The 23,367-nt window shown below is 40.0% G+C and overlaps 3 protein-coding genes across 8 annotated transcripts; 2 read left to right on the top strand and 1 right to left on the bottom strand.

Annotated features, from left to right (window-relative positions):
• The first annotated feature begins 18 nt into the window (after window positions 1-18).
• rela (v-rel avian reticuloendotheliosis viral oncogene homolog A) lies at window positions 19-12,835 on the top strand. Of its 4 annotated transcripts, none has more exons than XM_040140239.1 (12): window positions 19-125; window positions 492-527; window positions 788-933; window positions 1,126-1,152; window positions 1,851-1,996; window positions 3,579-3,670; window positions 5,593-5,727; window positions 7,063-7,167; window positions 9,438-9,653; window positions 9,760-9,840; window positions 9,948-10,031; window positions 10,717-12,835. In XM_040140239.1, the coding sequence occupies exons 1-12, from the start codon at window positions 101-103 to the stop codon at window positions 11,580-11,582; spliced, it is 1,959 nt and encodes a 652-aa protein (XP_039996173.1). In that variant the 5' UTR covers window positions 19-100; the 3' UTR covers window positions 11,583-12,835. The 4 variants fall into 4 exon arrangements, with proteins under 4 accessions (XP_039996173.1, XP_039996172.1, XP_039996175.1 ...); XM_040140238.1 differs by having other exon boundaries at window positions 20-125; window positions 10,714-12,834; XM_040140241.1 differs by lacking the exon at window positions 1,126-1,152 and having other exon boundaries at window positions 21-125; window positions 10,714-12,834.
• c12h11orf68 (chromosome 12 C11orf68 homolog) lies at window positions 12,822-15,920 on the bottom strand. Of its 2 annotated transcripts, none has more exons than XM_040140249.1 (2): window positions 15,688-15,920; window positions 12,822-14,061 (listed from the first exon to the last, which is right to left on the bottom strand). In XM_040140249.1, the coding sequence occupies exon 2, from the start codon at window positions 14,015-14,017 to the stop codon at window positions 13,274-13,276; it is 744 nt and encodes a 247-aa protein (XP_039996183.1). In that variant the 5' UTR covers window positions 14,018-14,061; window positions 15,688-15,920; the 3' UTR covers window positions 12,822-13,273. The 2 variants fall into 2 exon arrangements, with proteins under 2 accessions (XP_039996183.1, XP_039996182.1); XM_040140248.1 differs by lacking the exon at window positions 15,688-15,920 and adding an exon at window positions 14,538-14,760.
• Window positions 14,903-20,777, top strand: drap1 (DR1-associated protein 1 (negative cofactor 2 alpha)). Of its 2 annotated transcripts, XM_040140250.1 has the most exons (7): window positions 14,903-15,281; window positions 15,967-16,039; window positions 16,647-16,740; window positions 17,364-17,489; window positions 18,725-18,815; window positions 18,912-19,000; window positions 20,329-20,760. In XM_040140250.1, exons 1-7 carry the CDS (start codon window positions 15,240-15,242, stop codon window positions 20,513-20,515), a joined length of 702 nt encoding a protein of 233 aa, XP_039996184.1. In that variant the 5' UTR covers window positions 14,903-15,239; the 3' UTR covers window positions 20,516-20,760. The 2 variants fall into 2 exon arrangements, with proteins under 2 accessions (XP_039996184.1, XP_039996185.1); XM_040140251.1 differs by lacking the exon at window positions 15,967-16,039 and having other exon boundaries at window positions 15,209-15,281; window positions 16,603-16,740; window positions 20,329-20,777.
• The last annotated feature ends 2,590 nt before the right edge of the window (window positions 20,778-23,367 follow it).

Genomic DNA, 23,367 nt, shown 5'->3' on the forward strand with positions numbered 1-23,367 from the left:
GACCACCTGATCTTGCGTCACACCTCGCTTCATTCTATGAATCTCAAAAACTCATTAACCGAGAACCTGAAACCAGGCCACTGCCTGCTCCTCACTGACAATGGAGGCTTCTCACAACAAGACAGGTAACGCGACACTGACATTACACCCTGCCGGTCTTTGTTTGCGTTAATCAGAGCTCCTTCTTCTTCTGTAAGAGCTTGGGCTTGCAGTTTTATGATTAGTAATCATATTCAACCGGGAAGCCCTCCTAATCTCAGCGTCCTTTGACCTCTTTGGAAGCTGTACTGCCTGAGACATTTCCACCCTGACCACAAATGACAAACTCTTACTAAACCACAGTTGCGTGCTGAAGCTGTTTTTGGTTTTTGTCATCTATGCTGCCACTGTTTGCCGTTTGTCATTACTCTAAATGGTGCACTGCTATTTTCTTCTAAGACCTTAACTAACAGGGAGTTGATTAAACTTTTCTTGTTTTCTGCCCGCCACAGGTGTGTATGGATGGGGCCTTACCCAACTCAACCCAGGTAAGAAGCTGTTTCCCGCAAATGATCAGTGTTATGTATAAATCAGTGCTGAAATTGACCGTGGACTTTTCATGAGTAAACATTTCAACACTCTGTGTACTGGTGATCAATGGCAGAGCTAATTCTGTGTTGACACACTGATAGAGGTAAAGCAGTGTAGACAGGCAGTGCCACAGTCTGGGCACGTTGCTGTTGTTTTGCCAGAAGTGACACTGCATTTAATACAGATCCTTCTTCTCTTTCTTCGTTCTGTACATCAGTCCAAACAGCAAACCCTTTCATAGAGATCATTGAGCAGCCAAAGCAGAGAGGGATGAGGTTTAGGTACAAGTGTGAAGGACGTTCAGCCGGCAGCATCCCCGGAGAGAAAAGCAATGACACAACTAAGACTCACCCAGCCATCAAGGTGAGTCGGACACAACTCTTTGCTGCATGTCCTCTGGCTTCGATCCATTTAATGTAGCTTAGATAACATAAAAAGCGTATTAAAAAAAAAACAATCAAGGCACATGATATCCTTACTTTTTTACCATACTGCTACTACACTACCATACTAGTCTACCCTACTTACTGTTGACATACTTGTTTGTGTACCTAGTTTGGACCTGGAAGCACTAGAGGGCAGGTCAGCGCTGAATCATCGCTTGCCGCAAAAGGAACATCTTTGTTAAGAATTCCAGAGTTTGCACAACATAATTAAACATAGCAACACTGGAGGAGGTCAATATAATGTTAATGTTGAGATCACAGCAGGAAAAAGCAACAGCAGCAACAGACACTATGGATAAGATCATTAGACATAAGATTTGTTACAGACCAAAAAAGCAGATTGAGACAGAATTAATTGGCGCAAATAGGAAGGTATAAAAACAAATGTGCATACCTTTCTTTGAATTTTACTACTTACAAATATTTCTTGTGGGGTGCCCCCATGGCTTAGTGGACAAGATGCTACCAGGGGTGTTGGACTCCTGGTTGTAAATCGAACAGTTTGAGGACCATGAGATTGTATACATTTTAATTATTTTTTTATTTTTTTATTTTTTTTTACAATTCTCTAAACATTTTATAGACAAAAAGAATAAAAAATAATTAAAAGAAGACCAAAAACATCAGTAAATAAAAGTCTGGGAATATTAATAAGTAGAGCTGAAATGAGAAGTAAATTAATCTACAAAAATTTCATAATTGATTTACTATTTGTTATTTTTCAAACCACAAGCAAACTTTAACTAGACTAACTGCAAGCAAGCATCCACCCCTCTGAGGTACCCATAAAAGTGCCTTCTGGAATCTTTAAAGTATGACACATTCCTCCTGCAGGTGCACAACTACAGTGGGCCCTTGCGTGTTCGCATCTCATTGGTAACAAAGAACGCACCGCACAAGCCTCACCCCCACGAACTGGTGGGGAAGGACTGCAAACATGGCTACTATGAGGCTGACCTGCAAGAGAGACGAATACACAGGTAAGAGTGGCTTGCACGTGGCAGGGATGTCACACTTGCTATTTCACACACTTCAGAGAAACAAGAGGAAATTACGCGAGCCTCATCTTCAAAAAAAGTAAAGACGTATTAAGGGTCTGAAAAACAAAATGGCGGCAACAGTGACTGACATTACATAATTGCACCAGTCTGAGGGAATTTTGTTTATCTTCATCACAAGTGTGATGAAATTCAAACAAACAGCATGTACAGCAGTCCACTGCCAGTTTTGTGATACAGAGTGAGTAAGTTTTGTATTAGTCAACTGTTTTTCACATAGAAATATTTACATTTTGATAAAAGCTCGACATTACAATGCGGGTTGTTAGACACAATTAGAACAGAGCTATCCAGTAGTTTATCTCCAGTTGTAGGACAATGGGAGTCTGAATGAGAAATAATAAATATAGTCAAAAAATATGCAGTATAAGGATAACGTATTTTAAGCAAGATAAATGATTAGATTTCCTACAAATATAATTGCTTATTAAGTTTTTAGCGTAGTTTTATGTATATTTCACATAAAGCAGATAATACAAACTAATAAGTTATCAGTTAAATAGTCATAACATATACTGTAATATTTACAGTATCTGTTATGACAAAATAAATGAGACGAGGCATAAAAATGCTAATAATTGAAAGAAAATATGAGTTAATATACGATTTAAGAAGCGATTTAAAAGAACATAGCTATTTGGTGAGCACTGTTTCAGCACAGTGATGTGCCTGACTGAAATTTTTCAAAAATAAGATAATCTGCCATGGCTGCCAAAATGTGTAATTCAATCTAATAATTAATCTAATAATAATATTATAATAAAACTTATTAGATTAGAGCAGTACATGGCAGTTTGGAAACAAGTCTGATCGTTAACAGGGGACAACTACAGTACATCCAGTATGTACCATAAGCATTGGGGATGCATGAGATAATAACGTCTCCTAGTTTGGTAACAGAAATTGTGACTAAATAACTCAAGGATCAAGGCAAGAAATGAAAACATGAACAGAAATCGTGGATCAAATAACTTGTCAGTTATAAGAAAAATTCAAATGATTAACTTGAGGTAAAATGATCAGTTTTCTAAGGCAATAGTTTCCTGAAAAAATGAAATCTTAAACATATCAGCTTTCCCATTGTTAACAAGCTTATCATATCAATTGATGGTCTAAGATACATTAATTCATTGGCAGTGCACTTGAAGTCAAGTATTTTTCCTCTTCCAGCCCACGCTCCTCAAATGTCTTCTTAACTTGTGATGTGATCAGTGATCCATAGCAATGATGCTTTATGATTTTTAAATGTGGTTTTTATGGGAGCAGAACTGTCCAAAGCAGGGGTGCAAAGAAGATTAAAACGGGGGTTAATGGACCACACCATGTGTAAACCATAAATTGAGTTAATAGCCACAGTTATGTGCTGGTCGCAGAGTCTGTTATTTCCCATAAAAAGAATCAGAGATACAAAAGAACTCATAATATCAAATACTACGACTGCTGTGTATTAAGAGAACAGATAGGCTTCGGTGGTTTTTGTCTTAGACTTTTCTTTTTCTCTCAGTTTTCAGAACCTGGGCATACAGTGTGTGAAGAAAAAGGATGTAAATGAGGCCATCACTTGCAGGCTGCAGACCAATAATAACCCTTTCAACAGTAAGTAGTCATGGTTCCAGATGAGTGTACAACACAAAGCGCTTTCTGTGTCGGTGCCCTTTCTCTGTTAAATCTGTCATTGTGTGAAAAGTTATTGTGCTGTGTGGAGAGAGTCCCTAAATGTCCCACTCAAATTGAAAGACTTTTTTTTTGCTGGAGCTTCACTGAACTAAAACTGATAATTCAGGCATAAACTTGGGTACTTGTGTAAATTTAAAAAGTATCTAATTTAAAATGCTACAAAAGTTACGTAGTGACTTTAAAGGTGTAAATTTGAAATTCATGTCATCATTTCATCTGCTTGAATAAACTAATAAAGCCCATTCTTCCTAAAAAAATTACTACGAGTTCTAATAACTTTGCAACAACATTTTTGTTAGCTTAAATTAACTTGCAAGGATAGCAAACTAGCTTTAAAATGGCTAACATTAAGCTAGCTACTGTCATGGATAAATTTTATGGAGTGTGAGATGTCTTTACTCTATACTTGTGTCTCTCTGTCCTCATGTTTAGGCAACACATTTTGTCTTTCATCATGTAACTTATATCTTTTTGCTGGGTTAAGAACTATCTAACTGGCTAGGTAGCATGAGAAGTGATAGCCGCCATGGCTTAACAGAGAAACTCGCTTAACATAAACGAGAGACTAAGCAATGTTAATACTGACAGAGAAAGATATGACTGATAACCAGTTGTATTTTAAGCAAAAAAATCCCCCAAAAGTATATATAAAAACATCATACGAATGCTTCATATCCACGTCCGTTCACACACCTGTGTGGTCTCGTTTTGGGCCCCACTGTAATTCATCTTCACATCTGCATTGGCTCATTCAATGAATTTTCTTTAACAGTGCAAAACACTGGGACAGACAGTGAGCAGTTCCAGCTCATCTCTAATCTCTACCCCCTCCATCTTTAATTCTTGATTAAAGATATTCTGCTGTGTGTTGCTATTATCGCCTTTCAGTCAAAAATGCAAATCAAAGGAGAATCTAGACTCTGGTGCTGATTCATTAAAATTTCCTTTGCACTCAACTTTTCATCATTAAAATTTGGGACTGACAGTGTCAGGTGCATCGTAGCAACGCTGACAGAATTCGCCGTTTGGGTAGTAGAACATAGCATGACAGACAGGAGGAAAAATACAGAACACAGCACGTCCCGTATCAGTTCAATTTGGATCACGTCTTTTAGATTCAACCCTAATGTGAGGGAGTCTGTCAGTTGTCTTTGAAATTGACAGCTTTTGTGCGTCAGGGTGTCCCTTGATCATAGTAAGGCTCCAGGAAGCAGAAAAACAAATCCGTGCATGGGGAATACTTACTATCTTTGTTTCAAGATGGAGCTTCCAAATTTTGTATATTTCACAGATCTGAATTTCTTTGCACATTCTTATCAAATGAGTGCATTCATGGTAACATTACTGTTCGATATTCCCGTGAAGTTTTCCCTTGGCAAATGATAACCCTGAATCTGTGATCAGCATTGCTTGCTTCATTGTTGACATCTACCCGGTGCTTGTTGTCGTTATTTTTGTGCCGTCATCAGGGAAGCGCAAAGTTTCTCATTTATATGCTTTACTCACAGGTGTGTGAACTGACATGGATATGAAGTGTCCGTAGTGCAAATAATACGTTAGTATTTAAATATATAAGTAAGAGCCTTACTCTCTCCTTTTGTGATTTAAAAAAAAAAAAAAAAAAAAAAAAGCAGCAGCGTAATACCGCTGGTAGGTGCATATAGGGGGAAACACTGCACAGTTACAATAACAATGTCAACAGGAAGTTTAATTTTTTCCTTTCGCCCTCCTCTGATACTTAAGTACAGATAGCCTGCATATGACAGGATGCAGTGCTTAGCCAGACTGCTGTGTTGCCTGTTTGTGCATCCCACCCTTTCCCTGCTGTTTCTTGGCTGCAGTTCCGGAGGCGAAGGTGTGGGAAGAGGAATTTGACCTGAATTCGGTTCGGCTTTGCTTCCAGGCCTCCATCACTCTGCCTACAGGGGAGCTCTTTCCTCTGAAGCCTGTGGTATCGCAGCCCATTTATGACAACCGTGAGTGGACAACACATATATGTACACACATATGCGTACATATATGTGTACATATACATCTACATATTCTGTATACACTGTATATTGAAGTCCAATTGATGCAGATTCTTTAATGCTAATATTAATATATTTGGGGAGAGGCTTCTGCTAAGTAAGTATTGTGCGCTCTTCAAAATCGTGACCATTTTTAATTTGTATATATATAATTTGTATAAAAAAATCACAAGTTCAGTGCTTTCTCCAGGATTTTTGGTCAGTGTAAGCTGATAAATCTTAATGGATTTCAGTAAAATAGCAGTATAAGCTTTGTGTAGCCACATATTCACACAATATAAGTTCACACTCCAACCTATACATTTCCTACAACTTTTAATTCCCTCCGTCTTTGTTCCTCTTTGCATCTGAAGCCTGAAGGTATTTACAAGAACTAGTCTGCATTGTAACTGTGTCACCCCTTTTTTTTTTTATCTTTACTCGTATTCAGTTGTTGCAACGTTTTCTTAACTCAAATCTTTCCCAATACACAGACCTATATAGAGATACCATAAATACAGAGAATTTTTCTTATAACAGATTTCTTGGGGATATGTCATTGTGTAAATAATATGTTTGCAACAGTAAAATGTATTGAAATTTCATGATGATGTGAAACATGGTCAACAGAACATTTTGAAATTCTCTCTAAATTCTCGTGCAGTTTAAATGTGTTTAGTTTGCACGTATCATCAAGACATCTCCCAATGTTTTGTATAATAAATACTGTTTTCGTTATTGTTTTTTTAAATCCCTTGTTTATTGTAGATTATTCGAATCTGTGTAAACTCATGAGACTCCACAGTGCTGTATCTCAGCTAAGGATCTAAGAAATACCGTGGCTTCAAACTGTCAATCTGAATCAATGTTTCCATATGAGTTTGTCACATTTCAAAAGTGAAATCATTCACTATTTAAATAAAAGCAAGGCTGTTTTTTTTTTTTTTTTTTCATAACGAGCAGTGGTGAAAATAAATAAAATTAATACACTATGGAATAAAATACACTAGAGAATTTTAGAAATGAGCTTTTTGCTTCCCTGTGGGGAAATTTAAATCCATATTTATAAAAATGTACAATCAGTAACGGCTCAGGTATTTTATTGGTTAACCAAAGTTTTCCGCTGTCAAAAGACTTAGTTTGCAGTTTTATAGAGGAAAGTATTTAATTCTGTGGCTGTCTAAGATGTGTAATATTGACTTGTCAGCCATAGCCCAAATTCGTCTTCATTTAGCAGGTTACTGGTATTAATCTGTAGCTTTGGTGCTGTATTTATTTGGTCATGCTTTTTCTGCGGTGTAGGGGCCCCGAACACAGCTGAGCTGAAGATCTGCCGAGTCAACCGCAACTCTGGAAGCTGCAAGGGAGGGGATGAAATCTTTCTGCTGTGTGACAAAGTGCAAAAAGGTACAATTTGCCTGTCCTGTACAGTAGACGTTTCGATTTATTCTGGCACTCTGCCCCAGTATCACTAACGTTCCCATGTGAGACTGGCTGTTTGTGCACAATTCTGAACCTTTACTTTCACGTTTAACAATCCATAAATAGACCTCAGAACTGACTCAGCAGTTGTAAAGCCTGAAATCAGTCTAGAGCAGAAAAGGTGAAAACCTTTCACACCCACAAGATATCAATGTGAGTTCTTAAAGTGGCAATACACTGGTTCTTTTGAGTAAGTGAGCTTGGCATACAGGTCCTAGAGGTTAATTGTTTCACAGTGTTTCTATGTTCTTTCAGTACAGATGATAAAATAGATGACGTCCATAAACTAGTTATTCATAGTCCAACATCCTTCTTTACAACTGCAGCTGAATAGGAGGAAATGTGAGTAACACAGTTAATGACTTAACAATGCATTGCTTTAATAAAAAAGAGTGTTACTTGCCAATACACACAAAACTGACCAGACCAATCTTTACTTACCAGAAGGAATGTTTGCCTACTTTTACTTGAAACCACTGACTGGACATTCACTGGTTTGTCAACTGCATTTAAAGTGAGACTCACTTCCCTGACTTCATGAAACTTCTCTACTTATGCCACTGTATCACTACACTTTAGTAGCAGGGTTTTAGTGATACATAAAATTGAACACGTTATGTCATAAATGACTCTTCACATCAAAATTCTTTGTTTTATTTTTACTATGTTTTATTCTGTTCTACTATGCAGTGATTATCCTATTTGACAGTCAGTACCAGTCACCCCTCAAATTGACTTTAAAGCTGCATTAATCAATATGTATATTTAAATAATGTATTAATAGCTGTCTTTATTGTGTAGAGTGTCACTCTTAGTGACGAACCCACCAAGAATTATCACCCAGGCCTGCATGCACGGAATGTTTTAGCCTCTTTAAGCTCATTGTTTTTATTCTCCCATCTGCTACCTCCACCCCTATTATCTTATATCCTATTGATTTCATTTCCAGGAAGATATTTTTCACAGGAGTCTGTAGAGGTTGAAACTGAGCCTAATAGAGAGTGAATACTAAACCTACATCCATGAAGGGGGCCAGAGACTTGACTCCAAATTGATGCTAATGTACCTCTGTGTCTGCTGGATGTGTAAACAGTGTAAATAGGCAACTGTTGCCTATTTACACTGGAGTGCAGCTTTAAGTATACATTTCGAAAACCTCTGCTCTTCCATACAACCAGTGTGAAGTGTTTTTTTTGTCCCCCCCCACCACCATTGTTGCACATGTAAGGTTTCGTTGCCTTTCCCTATATCTGTTGTGTGTAATGCAATGCAAAGCAGTCATGTCATCTGTATGAGTGACTGTTATCACAAACCAAAAGCTCTCTTCCTCTATTCAGACGCCCACTTCTCTTTTGTCTTTTCAAATAAATCACTAGTGTGTATAGTGACAGTTAACTGCTTACCGCTGTATCCGTGTTTTGAATGTGAAAAGGGTTTTATAATTTTCTTTGAAAAAGCTAAAAGTAAGATTTAAATGTTTTGCAGTGTATCATGAGGTTCACATCAGAACAATTTCCTGCGTGGGTGATGTGCTGCTGATATAAAATCCAACTCTTTAAACTTTCAGCTTCCCTGCATCTTATGATCTCAGTTTTATCTCTTTGTATTTTCATTTCTTTGCATTATCTCTCCCTAATTAACACTAAGTTAAACAAAGCAAAAAGATGTGATCATTATCAGTCTTTTCCCTCTGTTAATTTCAGTAGTTTGATCATTGCAGGCACATATGCTGTAAACCATGTGCTTTGTATTTTGGACTTGGGAGCCGTGGAATGCTCCCCTGAGAACTCCATGACTTGGCTCAAGCTGGATACACATTACATCAGTCTGAAAACAGCCTGTGAACCCTGAATCTTGGACTAGATAATAAAACTCTTGGTCCTGATCTTTCCAGGAGAATTTCATGTAGCCAATTTCACAACTAACAGAGCCATTACATTGTACTGTACTTTTATACTCCTTCTTACTTGAAGTTTAACAGATGAAGCTAATTACAGGGCTTGTATATTGTCAAATTTGTGTTTCATAGCAGCAAAAGTGCTGAAACACTGTTCGGTCTTGCTCTTTCAATGGTAAACCTTGAAATTCAAATGCCTCTGCGTGATCAATGTCTGATTTGGATTCTTCTTTTAAAAGGGGAGTCCATTGTCCATTTTGGTATCACCTTACATTTCCCGTTTTCTGTTCCCCTAAAGAGGACATCGAGGTGCGTTTCTTTCAGGACTCCTGGGAGGGAAAGGGCACTTTCTCCCAGGCCGATGTCCACAGGCAGGTGGCCATTGTGTTCCGCACACCGCCCTACCGCGACACTAATCTCACTGAGCCCATTAGAGTCAAGATGCAGCTCCGCCGGCCCTCTGACCGCGAGGTTAGCGAGCCAGTGGACTTCCAGTACCTGCCTGCTGACCCAGGTAGGAGGCAGTGTTCTCATCTCCATATGATACATGAGGGATGAATTTGTTGATGAACTTTCCAAACAGTGTCTTATAACTGCTTTTTAAAAAATGACCCCTGTAGATGAATACAGATTGAGTGAGAAGAGAAAGCGTACAGGAGACATGTTCCAGAGCCTGAAGCTGGGGCCCATGCTATCTAGTGGTGCGTTGATGAGATTTGTTTTCTGTTACTCTGCCATAATATAAAAAGGTAATAGTGATTATTTTTTTAGTTGCAATGTAATATAATCATGTCTGTTAAAATTTCAGTGTCCATTCCACAAGATAGACGACACATAAGCCCGGCAAGGAGAACAGTCACAGCCAAGCCTCTATCAATGAATTCACAAGCTTGTGAGTCTGTTTAATTCTTTCTTATCGTATATGGTGATCCTTCTCAATCCCTGCAGAGACTGGCTGTGATTTTAATAGAGCTAAAAGTTGCTTAAAAGATTTAGTTAATTGACAGAAAATTAATTAGTGACTGTTTTGATAATCACTTGTTTCAGTCATTTATCAAGCAGAAATGTCTCACATTCACTGGTTTCATCCTCTCCATTCTAAGGATATATTCCCATCTAATATTATTATTATTGGTATAATTGTCTACATTGAATATTTATAAGTGTTAGAGTGCTGGTCAGACAAAAGAGAGGCATTTGAAGATTTTTCACTGTTTTCTGATATTTTAAAGTGGAAAAAGGAATCACTTGTAGCAGCCCTAGATTTGAATCATGTGTGAATTTGTTATTGCTATGTGAATACCTACTTTATTTTGGTGAAAATTGAGGTATCCTAATAAAATCCAAACAACAAGTTAGATGTACTTTAAACCTATATTGTTTTTCATTATCCTTCTTAGTCCTCTATTATAGAAGTTGTTGACAGCAGTTGAATCATTGTAGCAACAAAACTTATTCAAAAAATCTACCTTAAACCGATCATTTGTGGGTAACTTTCTAAATAAAGAATGTGTTATATATACAGAGATTTGAGTATCGGAACTCAAATTGCTTTGTTTGATGTGTGTGTTCAGCAGCTGTGGTGCCCCCTGGTGCCAGTGCAGTGAAACCCCAGCCCTCCTACTCATACAACCAGCTAGGCCAGCTCTTCTCAGTCCAGCCCAAGGTAGAGGTCTCCCCCTCCATCTCAGCTGTGACTACTAATCAAGCATGGAAAAGCATGGAGAGCCTGAACCTGGGCTCACAGCCCAAGGCCACTCCAGTAGCCAATTTCACAATGAGCCAGGCACCATCTTCCTCCTCCTCCTCCTCTACGACCACCTCCACTGCCAACCAGGACTACTCAACTGTCAACCTGTCAGAGCTTCATGAATTCTTCCCCAACATTTCCTCAGCCATGGCCCAGGAGCCCACAGCTTCTCAGGGAAGCACGGCCTCCTCACAGGTCAGCAGCTCCTTCACCCTCCAGAGCTCTCAGTTCCGGGTTGACGCACCACTCGTGGACGACGATATTCCAGAGTTCCTTAGCTTTCCTGAAGCCCAGGCCCCAGGCACCCTGGACAGCCTAAACATGGATGACTTTGAGGACCTTCTGAACCCCCGCCTCATGGGGGAGGGAGGAAATGGCGCCTCATTGTTGGCCCAAGCTTCATGCCAACAAGCTGCCCCTGCCAGCTCCTCTACTGCTGCCCAGAACAGCGCAGTATCCCCTAACACTTCTGACCCTGCCAGCAACCCAGGAAGCACCTGGATGAATTACCCAAACAGCATCTTCAACTTGCTCCAGAACGAGGACAGGATTGACATTGCATCCAACAACCACCACCACCGGCCCGCTGTGCTGGATGAGTTTGATGAGTTGATGTCCGCTGACGAGGATCGTCTTATTTCAATTTTCAACAACGAAAGCCAAGCTGGCTTTGTGTCAGGACACCCGACTTAAAGAGTGTCCTCATGATTATTATTATTTTTTTTTTTAACGGACACATTCACATAAACCAAGCATACTGCCCATTTAGCCTTCAGAACTAAAAATCCTTTGTTGTTACCTAAGACAAAAAGGAAACAATGTGGATATGAAGGGTTGGAGGAGACAGAATGTAGCAAAACTGCTCACTGTGGACATTCTTATTGAAATACCAGAAAAAGACTGACTATGGTATTCAATTAGTGGGTTTTGCCAGGCTTTATATACAGTTTGTCTGACAAATGATATAACACAAGACAGAACATAATCAGATTTCACATTACATCGTCATTGTCGAGCCATGTTTAGCATCAATCATCACCTGTTTCAGCCACTGCGTCAACATGATGGAAGATTTATTCACCAACAAATGTTTGTTTTAAAAAGATAACCAGATCAGATGCATTGCTGAAGGCATCTGTTTAAATTTTATCCTGTTGAGGATATTTTCTGTGGAACATGTTAAAGCATGTTTTTTTGTTTGTTTCTTTGTTTCTTTTTTCCCCCTTGTAACAGCTCTGGTCAATTTTTAAAGGGATTATCCCTGCCAATGCAAGTTCAGTCTGTATTTTTACTGTAAACAAAGGAGCTGGTATATCTCATTAAGAATTTAATCTGATCTAGAGGCAAGTCTATGCAAATTAGGTCTCCTGTCCTTTAATTAAATATCTTTTAATTAAATATCTCCATGTAATACTTTGGAAATTGATGTTTAAATGTTTTCTGAAGGTAGTAACTGTAAGACCACTTTCTTTACACAGGTGCCTTTGTTGAGAGTCTCAACACAATGTAGTAATGTTTTAAGAGCCATATGAAGGTATATATGTATATAATTATCAAATAAGCAAGATTGATAAGTACATGCTTAGAGCAGACAAGCGTACAAGACGTTCATGCATCCCACTCAGAGCTGTATCAGATTGTTTTGTTGTTTTTTTTTTGTCTGCTGGTATAACTTTCACTGGCTCCTAATCAGTTGCTCTATTTTATCAATATGGGTGCCATTTAACAGTTTCAGACTCATAGGTCAACTTGCTATACTCTTTAGTTAAACTTGCCATGAGATGGCATTATGCAATTTTATACTACTATGATGTACGGAGATTGTACTATATGCAGTTTTTTTGTGCTGTCATAAATGATTAATGTTTTCAAAATCTGAAAAACACTTAAAAAAAAAACAAAAAAAAAAACCAGCAGCATATAAATGTGGTCTTCAAAATTGTATTTTATTTGGCAACTCTGTAAGCAAAAAATAAAGTCACAAATGAGAGGAATGTACATTGTCAAAAAGAAATGCTTCATTGGATGCATATTTTCTCCTGAACACGTGCATACAAATCAAGGATTTCTTTAGCCAACCTGTAAGTCAGGTAAGTGTTAGTGTGTACAAACAGAACCTCAAGAATACAAATTACTTATGAATACAATATATTTAGTACAAAAAAAAGACTATTTCAGGTCACTTACAAAATATTACATGAGATGTCAAAACTGAAATGAGACTTAGTGCTATTTTTCCAAAAAGGAAGATCTTGACATCAAAATTCAACCACTGACTCAAAACAATTTCAGTCAGTGAGTTGCACTGCACAACCCATCTCATGGGATCACTAAGTGCCCCTTATTTACCCGTCCTGCAAAACTATCCCCTCGTTCTTACAGCTTTATGTTACCTCAAGATTGGTGACTTTGTTGACGATGTGGGAACGCCTTGGTACACACTCCAGGTCAAATTTGCTCTCATATATAGTTGGACAAAGCTTCCAGCGGTTATTTCGGTAAATTCCCAGATATGTGTACACATCTGGCTTGTAGGAGAGGGGGCATTTGACCCCTGTGGCACGGATAACGGAGTCCAGCCCTATAACCTCGCTCTCGTCACTGAAGTTCTCGTTATAGGCACAAATGACCTGCTTGCCCTCTCCCTTCGGATCATAGGGACTGACTTTAACTAGGGAGACCTTGCCATCCAGGGCTGCTCTGGCCACACACTCCCATGCATGGTCTAACTTAAAACCAGAGTCCAAGTGCATCAGCCACTTGCCAGTGAGCACCCCGTGGTTGAGGGCCAGCTCCTTCACTGTCTGGAAGCTGACGGGCCGGCCACTGGCCAAAAGTTTCTCCCAGCTCTCCTGGAGACCCAGAACGTCACCACCACTGGGGCAGTGGTTGGGGCCCAGCACAGCGATCCACCCTACAGGGCTAACGCCACCTTCCTCATCACCAAATCTGTACACTTGTGAGGGCCTGTTGCTCTCCAGCCAGCCATCAAACTCGGATCTGGGAGTTCTTCTCGAGTCAAACACAACCCAAGGGTCCATGTCTGCAGCCATGGCCTCAGCGGCATAGGTCTCTGCAGCAAAGGGGGTCACCACCTCGCCATCGACGGGGGCCTCTTCCTCCTCCATAATGCTGTCAGTGTGAGACTATCAAAGAAGTCCTGGAGCTTGCCCTGTTGAGAGGAAGGCGCTGTGTATTAGACTGTAAACCACATGTGCAGCCTTTGTGTTAGTTTACAGCACTTCCAAACCCAGTCGCAAGTGGACAGCTAGATCGCTTCCGGATATTTACTAACGCTGCTAGCTAGCCTGCTACATTAGCAACACTTGTTCAATAGCTAACGTTCGTTCACCTCCGATTCTCCTACAAAAATAAGTTGCTGTCCGTTTCGTGTGTGTATCCTCTACAGTGGGCATGCGACTAAACACGCAGAAAATGGTTTCCATTTGCTCAGGCTCCAGTCTTATTGCAGCTAGCCAGCGGGCTAGCCATTTTACCCATCGTCCATGTAGGTCTGCTTGATTTCGGATAGATTATTTACAGCCAGCTGATGAACAAATTTAACATTCTAACGCCCACAATGTGCTTGTGGACGACAAGAATTATCACACACCGATCGCAAACTGCTGATGTGAAGGATTAACCTACCTTCAAGTTTGATGCTCTTCCACAGAAGCGCAGCCCCGATGGTATAGTCGGAGGCGTAGTACGGACTTTGGTATGGTCCACTCAGTATCAAACAGCGATATGACAATCTCCGTTCAAAAGTCTGGCACTTTAACTAATATTGTCTATCCACAAAATCGCGTTCTTCGGAAACTGCTCGTTCTTTTGATAAATTCGGCGCACAAATAAAGTACTAACCCAGCGTTGTTTATTGTAAAAATTCAATACATTCCACCTATAACACTACTTTTTAAAAAACTATTTAAGCATAGAAGGTACGGAATTAAATAACGTACTTCCACAACGACTCTGAAATGGCAATATACCGGGTTCTTCGGGTTGTGTAACGTCCACAAATGTGCGAGCACGGATTCAGTTGTTAGTTTTTATTTTGTGAAGCTATCAAACGTAACAGTCTTACCGTTACATTATTAGCGCACAATTTACATCATTTAAACTACATTATGTTCCTTGAGTGCTCCACACTGACGGCGCTGGGACCCCGCGGAACCAAACTGACTTGCCAGGCAACAGGGAACTAGTGACGACGAAGTGCTAACGAGTTAGCCGGCTAGCCGCCGTTATCTGGCGTGTGCGCGGTGGAGGTGATTTACATATGATATAGAATAATAATCAAGAATATATTACATTTTATTTTAGGCTGGCCATCCACATAATTTAATTATGCCTAGCAAAAAGAAGAAATACAACGCCAGATTCCCTCCGGTAAGTTTAAACTTTACTGAACCGGTGTTAAGATTAGCTAACCTTAGCAAACTGTACGATGTAAAGCTAACTTCTATAGCTAGCTTGAGTGGGATTCGGCCTGTTTTGTTGCCCAGAGAGCTAACAGGCCAACTACCAAACACAAGCATTTACCACTAATATGTAAATTGCATTAGTGAGAAATCCCATTGTTTTATACCACCATCGCTGGTTTCATTGAATTGGCTACTTACTGTGCATCCCAGTGTTTACTACGGTACATTTAAGGTGTGCGACGTGAGTTAGCTAGCGACTCCACTAATTATCGTTGTTTTTAGCATGACAGGCTAAGTGAAACTGAACGTAATAAATCTCAGCAAATCTGTCGTTTGTAGCGGCACAATGAGAAAACTTTGGATATACTCACAGGACATACACTACAGGAAATCTGACCACCATGGCTGGAATGGATTTGTTTTAAACATGCATGCTATGATAGTCCTCTTAGGATCCCGACGGTTCAGAAATGCGTTGTGCTGCATTTGTCTCAACATCTTTAGTTAACGGGCCTCGGGTTCTGACAGGCAGAAAGTTGTCTTAAAGTATGTTTGTAATAAAAATGGCAAAACTTTTTTGTGTCACCGTATTCACACGCATTGACTCAACTGTGCACATACGCTTCAAGTTAAACCTTTTGTCATTACAGGCGAGGATTAAGAAGATTATGCAGACAGATGAAGAAATAGGCAAAGTGGCTGCAGCTGTACCCGTTATTATTTGTATCCTTCCTGCCAAATATCTGCAGTTTCAAGGTTCTGATCATCTGTATGAGTGGCTTGAATGCAGAGACCGGTGTTAGGTTTATGTAATTTGCACCATTCATTCAGTCAAGGGGTCCTTAAACTAATGGTCTGACTTGGAGCTGAAATGATTACTTGACTAATCGGTTAATCAATAGAAGTTTGAGAGAGGAAATGGGAAGATTTCTTGTTTTGTTTTTTGTCTTTCTGTGTTTTAACATGAAGGAACATTGAGACATCACTTTGGGCTCTGGGAGTTTATGAAGGGCTGTTTTTTTTTTTTTTTTTTAAGTCTAGATTAATGATTAATTTTAAAGATAAACAATAGATTAAGTGAAGATGAAAAAAACATTAAACACCCCTCACGGGCATAAGCATTGAGAAGTGAATACTCGTTTTAATTATTGTGTCGCGATCAGCGTGTTTTCTTAAACCCAAGCGACCTGTTCATGTTTTTCGCTTTTCAGATTTTAATCTTTCAGGCTCCGTGCAGTTACAGCATAAGATAGACCATGTCAGTGAACCTGTTTATTGTAATACAGGACACAGACCTGCTGTATCATTCAATCCTTAACCAAGATGCCAGCGAGAGCCCTGGAGCTTTTTTTGGAATCATTGCTTACAAAGGCCTGTCAAGTCACCCAGTCCAGGAACGCAAAGACAATGACAACGTCACATCTGTAAGTTTCTGTGCATGTGTGTGTCTTGATAAAGAAGGTGGTCCATATTGCCCTGTGTTGGAGTTGGACATCTTTTGGATTTCTAAGACATCCTCTGCTCAGTTCATTCTGACTGACCTACCATAGATTGGAATTCAGGCAGCTGGACAATAATAGGACATCATATTAAAGTCGTAATTTTATTTTGATTACATGTAACTGAGAAGGTGTTACGTATTCATCTCGTTTTGATTTAGATAAAGACATTTTAAGGTGTCATATTATATGATATGTTGTCAGAGTATCTGCTATGCTAGTTTTATTTACATAGTGCTTCTGAGTGCATTTGCCACATACTGATACAAATCAAATCCTTTTTACACTGTAGCTGTATCTGAAAGTATTTCTGGACAGGAATAAGATGTAACTGCCAAGAGAATCTTCCTGTGTGACTCAGAGTTGTCATGTTGTTGAAATGAATATATAATCCCATTTTATCTCTTTGTCTGTTTGATATTAGGTTTACATTTTACTCAGTTCAAAATGGTTTTTAAGTCTGTAGAGAAGGCAATGGCTTGATTGAAGTGTGTGTGTGTGTGTGTGTGTGTGTGTGTGTGTGTGTGTGTGTGTGTGTGTTTTCACAGAAAACAGTGTATTGAACTTGAGCAACAGTTTGATTTCTTAAAAGACCTGGTGGCAACAGTCCCGGACATGCAGGGTGAGGGCGACGAGAACCACACCGAGGGAGGAGGAGAAAAAGTCCCTCGCAGGTATCTCCCTCTCTCACACACAAACACACACACAGCAACATGTTTGTTTACCACCATGACTACTGGGGCATTAACATGACAAAGTTGTCATCATTACGCTCAGTTCTGCCTTTCCCCTACACATGATGTGTCCAGTCACTGTATCATGCCGCTAAGTTTGACACACTAATGTGGTTTATCACTTGATTAGTCAGTTTGTCATCCTGTTATCTCTCATAAGTTGATGCTATAATATGAAAGAAATGGATTGCTCATCACAAACAGGACAGCAATCTTGACATGGACATAAGGCCAGTTACCGCTTCCTTTTCCAGGAACAGCTACCACTGTAATTTGACTAAAGTAATGTGTTAGTCATCTTTGGAGTGTTACCTTATTACTTTTTCCATTTGGTTTTGTGATTGCGGATTAACAACAACAAAAAAGAAAGGGGCGCCATTTCTTTTTTTTTTCAGCTGCAGAGTGAGAACTAATTATTGAGGATTGTAGGGAAGAGAAAGCAGCATTGGCTGTCAAATCAAACACTGGCACTGTAGCTAAATTGAAGCTGAGAGCTTGGCAGAAAATTACACGTAAATTAAATGAGCAAGAAGGCTTCTTTTCACTAAACAGTGTGGCGGATTCGATTCTGATTCAATCTAAAGTGGTTTTAGGCTGCTAATATTTAGACATTTTGTCTCAGCTTTGGGGATGAGGCATGTGGGGACACAGCATCTTTAAATATAAATGGCTCAGTATCAGCCACGTTATTCTCTGCTTCCAAACTATCCCTAGTGATTGTAATGTTCCATTTAGGTGTAACGGTCTTTCAGATTTATGCTGTGAGGGACTGGCTAATTTTTAATTTGTATTAAGAGCTATTAACATGTGAGTATCTATGCTTTTTGTTTAAAAAAAAAAAAAGGGTATTTATGCACAAAATATTACAATTTTTAAGTGTGTACGCTTTTAAGTACAGTATTAATTCATAAAGAATGGGGAAATAAACTCATCCTAATTAATGCAAAATGTTTTTAAATGACAAAGTGTGTGATTACTTGTTTTTTTGTGTGAGCAGTTTTTGGACAGGACAGAAAACAGACCAGTCATTTAGTCTGGTCTACACAGATCGAGGAATTTATGTAGAACACGGTCAGATGTCTCAAAAATGTTCCTTCCGCTTTTTAAAAAGCTGAAACAACTACTTTCAAACGTCATTACGTAACTTCTTATTATATTTTTGTTTTCTTCCACAGGGGTCGAAAACCAGGATCTGGACGCAAGAATGGAGGGGCCAGCTCCAAAGGCAAGGACAAGAAGTTGTCTGGCACAGAGTCAGAGCAAGAGGTGAGAGTTGCTTTGCGGGAAGAAGCCAGTAACAATCTACAGTTTCAATGATTGTTGTGAAATAACTCACTGTTGTGTTCCCCTCGACGGAGACAGGATGACTCTGAAGACAGCGAGACGGAAGGGGACGAGGAAGACGGCTCTCAGTCAAGCACAAATCTACAGGCTGCATCCAGGTTCCACAGGTATGGATACAGACCGTCTGTGTTGAGATACTGTATAACCTGATTGTGTCTAAAACCAATCGAGACAGATTGCGGTTTGCATCTGGCATCACTGCGCGCGTCTTGAGTAGTTTGTAATTGTCCCCTCAGGCCGCATAGTCAAAGACGGGCTCTGGTATTTGGGACTTTGCGAGTACACTACACGACTGTCTATGTCTTGTATAAACAACGTCCTGGTGAAGCCAGCCATGGAACATATTCTACGTCTGAACAGGGCTTTTGATTGGCTCCACACTACATGTGGTCAAGTGTGTCCCTGAAGGCCTCTGAATGTACCTTGAAGGGCGGCATCCCAGTGCATTGTCAGTGCGTTTTGGCTGCAACCATACATGAATTTAGAGCTGACCGTCTTTCAGGAGAGATGATGCGACTTTTGATTAACAGCGACCACTGTGGCCTCCAGGGACAACTACAAGATAATGGTGAAGGCTAAGACATAGTGGAGCAGTAGCACAGAAGAGAGAAGAGTCATCAAGTCAGGGAACACACTTAGTATTGTGAGGAACACAGCAATGTCAGCCTAAAGTCAGCTAACATTAGCCACCATACGCTTCTGTTCATACCAGACCAAGAAAGGTAGTATCAGCAAAACCCCTGAGAGTCTACTGAATTGAGGGCTGCTGCTTCTCGTTGCTTATCATTTTAACTTTTCGTTTGTGAGAGGGAGAATGTGTTATTTCTTCCCTCCAAAGTTACTTAGTTTCAGTATAAGAGCAAATGATGCCAGATTGATATGATTGATAAGTTGATTCTAAATGTGGCTACTGGAAGCCCGCTGCTTCTGTAACACATTCAAAACTCGCGTGACAGCTGTTCAGATAGAGAACTGCTATTTCCCCATGAGGTGTTGTACTAAGGAAACCGAGGCGATGTAAAATCCGTTTGGGATGGTGGTAAAGCAGCTTTGTGAATGCAAAATAACTTAAGTCCGTGGAAAATAAATGATTCTACTTGTTTGATTGACATGAAGTCGGGCACATATTGTATTTTTTTTTTTTTTTAATATATATATATATATATATATATATTAGCAACTGCAAAAACAGTTAACTACTAGTGTATAGTACATACTGTATATAATTAGTGAAATAGGGCCACAGTGCTTGAGAGCTTAACGCAGTGGCAGGGACTGACTGCAAAAGAAATTATACCACAATTAATGTCACAGTAATTTATTGATATTTTTTCTTTTTTCTTTTTTTAATAGACTGTACTTTGGAAATTAAATGTAGTCTTACATAGACACGATTTCTAACTCCTGCTTTACACTTCTGCCTGTACCACCGCAGCTCAAACGCACCCCCCCAGTACATGCACATGGGCAACATGGTCCCGGTGGGTAGCATGACTCCAGCACAGCCCCAGGGCGGCATGGCCTTCGCCCCCCACCCCTCCATGATGAGTGTTGCTCCGCCTCCCCAGGCCCCCGCGCCGCACAAAAACGAGGATGACGACGATGAAGACTATGACTCTTAGCTCTGTCTTTCCCTCCTCCTCCTCCACCACTCACTCTCTCACACACACACAAACACACACAGTCTTTCAACGTTATTTTCGATCTCTTAAGTTGTTCTTGCGGCGGCCGCTCTACGCAGAGGAGGGAAAGACTCTTGATCGCAGCCTCCTGATGGAAAAACCCTCGACAGTCGGCTGTGAGAGACACTGCCGCAGGAGACAGAATACTGGTTGTATATTGTGTTTTAATTTTCTTTTTTTTTTCTTTTCTTTTTTTTTCTTTCTTTTTTTTTTTTTTTTTTAAAGTTTTTATTTTATTGTAGAGGAGAATCCAACGAGGATGTTTTTTAACAAGTCAGTCGTTCTATTTTGACTATTAAAAATGGCAGTCGTCACTGTTTTTTTTGCCATGAGCCCCCGCAGACAGGATAGGTGTGGTTTCTGTTGCCTTGTAGCTTTTTCTTTTTGGCACTTTTCTTTCTTCCTCAGTCCTCTGCAGTAGACATGATGAAGTGAACTTATCAGTCGTCATGCAAACCCTCAGGTTGGCTGCAAAAATCTGTAAGTGGTAGTTAAGGCCTTATTACAGCTCATACATAGGAAATTAAAAACGAGTCCAGGGCAACAGCTTGTAAAGTACGTGGAAGGTGATCAGCACTTGTCTAAGGGAAAAGGAGGTCATCATCACACCCATGAAGTGTTCTATTACTGTTATCGATTGGCTGTGAATTTCTGCTGTTAAGATGCGAGCCCTGCTTCTGGGCTTTGCCACAACTCGCTAGTCAGTTCAATTGTCAGGCTGTAACATAAACAAGGAAACAGGTGTATTTTTACTCTAGGTTAGCTAGCCACAGCTTTTTTTTGAATTGGTTTCTATTTTTAATTCATGTTTTTTATCAAGAGAACTGTAAACCTCCAAGAGCCCAGCCCTGAAGACAACCATATCAGCAGGTTAATGATTTACATTGTGTTGTTTTTGATGCTGTCAGGCATTTAGACCTCCTAGAATTATTTTATACGACCATTAAATTCCCCCTCAATTGCCCATCAGAAGTATACTGTGACTCTCGAACCATGACTTTGTTTTTAAAGTTGTTTGTCCCCTCTACTTTCTCTTCTGACCCCCCCTCCAATTTTGAGTAACTTTCTCCTTTATCTTAGATTGTTTTAGATGTATCCATTGAAAGCAGAGATGGGGCTCCCATTTATATGTCAGTCTCTGTATGAAATGTTTCCAAATAGACAGTTGACACTGTATTGTAAACTTTTAACATTCTTTTTATTTTGTATGGGTGAAATAAAGTTCATATTTCAATTAAAAAAAGCCACCCTTGTTTTGGTTTATTGTCTTTTCCATATCAGAGATGAACAGCCTGAAATGATTTTTGCATCCCGAAAATCGGCAATGATGTTCCGCTTTAGAGACACTTCTTTGTTTACCAGCTAGAAGGGCAAAGCCTGACTTCTGCGGCATCTTTTAAGCAAAATATTTCAAAGTGCTTCCCCTTTCATTTTTCAATTTCACAGGCGCGGAGCACATCCTTTGTAGTCCCGACTCAGTGCTCTGCCTTTGCTCCTTTCATTTCTTTACTTTCTGCATTTTACTAAATCAAAAAGTTTCCCATGGCCGTATCCTACGTTGGTTTATTGTCCGATGACTCATGCAACCTGAAAGACAAGGGCTGGTGTTTTACTCTCAGCGTTGCAGCCTCCTGGCATTGGAATCAGATAAGCACAAGACAGCACAGGCTTGTGGAAAGGTGTTCACAGAGGGGGGATTGTTACCATCATAGTCACACACTCAGAGTAGCTGCTACACTTGTCCCCGAGTGTGTGTGTCCAGCCTCTTTCCTCTTCCGCTTGCCTTCTTTATTTTTTTAAACAATCCATTTTGTCGTGCGACCCCCTCTCTCTCTCTCACACACACACACACAGAGCCAGGGCCGCATAAACAACTGCATCCTTCCTGCACAAGCGTTGACTCAGCGGACTGTGTGGAGGGTGGGGTTTGGTGTGTGTGAATGTGTGTGTATGCGGGGGGGGGGGGGTGTCTGTAGGTGGTTGACTTTGGGAGGTTGGTGTCTCCAAACAAACGGCAGCGGTGGGGCAGGGAAGGAGGGAGGGGAAGGAGAGCCATCAAAGGGCTGACAGAAGGAAGCACACTGTTTCCACACAGCAGCCGACGGGGCCAAAGGTGGCCCTCTGATTCCCATCCCTTCCCATGAAGCCACTGACTTTTAATTGCTCCGTACTTTTTGGAAACATGGGAAAATGTGGCAAAAGGAATTCCCTGACCTTTTTCAAGAATAAAAGCCTTTCATTGTGTGGCTACTTGGAAAGCACGTGGTTAAAATGCACCTTGTGTTTTAGCCTTGCTGTGGCCTTGACAGAGGACAAACTGGGATCCAAGCGCATTAGTACGCCTACTCTCAAATCTGGACTCGAGGCTATTTTTAAATACCTTTGGAGCTTTATGTCGCTGCTCCACCCCGGATGGTGGCATGTGGGATATTTTGTCGTCTCATGAAAAATTTAGAGCAATGCAAGGCAAACTTTAACTCATTTTATACATTTTAACATTTTCCACTGCAAGTAAAACTGTAAGTAAAACTGTAAGTAAAACTCTACAAAATGTACTTAAAGTATCAAAAGTAAAAGTAGCCAAGATGCAGATTGGCTGGTCCCTTTCAAAGTGTTTAACTATTATACATCATATTATACCTTTAGGTTATTATGAGGGAGAGTTTGGTAGTTTAATCAATAAAATGTATCTGCTTTGTGTGTGAAATCTTAAACTGCAAAGTAGCTGGTAACTAGCTGTGAAATAAATTAAGTAGAAAGTACAATACTCCCCTCTGCAATTTAGGGCATCT

Source organism: Xiphias gladius, chromosome 12 (genome assembly GCF_016859285.1).
Source record: "Xiphias gladius isolate SHS-SW01 ecotype Sanya breed wild chromosome 12, ASM1685928v1, whole genome shotgun sequence".
NCBI classification, from domain to species: domain Eukaryota; kingdom Metazoa; phylum Chordata; class Actinopteri; order Istiophoriformes; family Xiphiidae; genus Xiphias; species Xiphias gladius.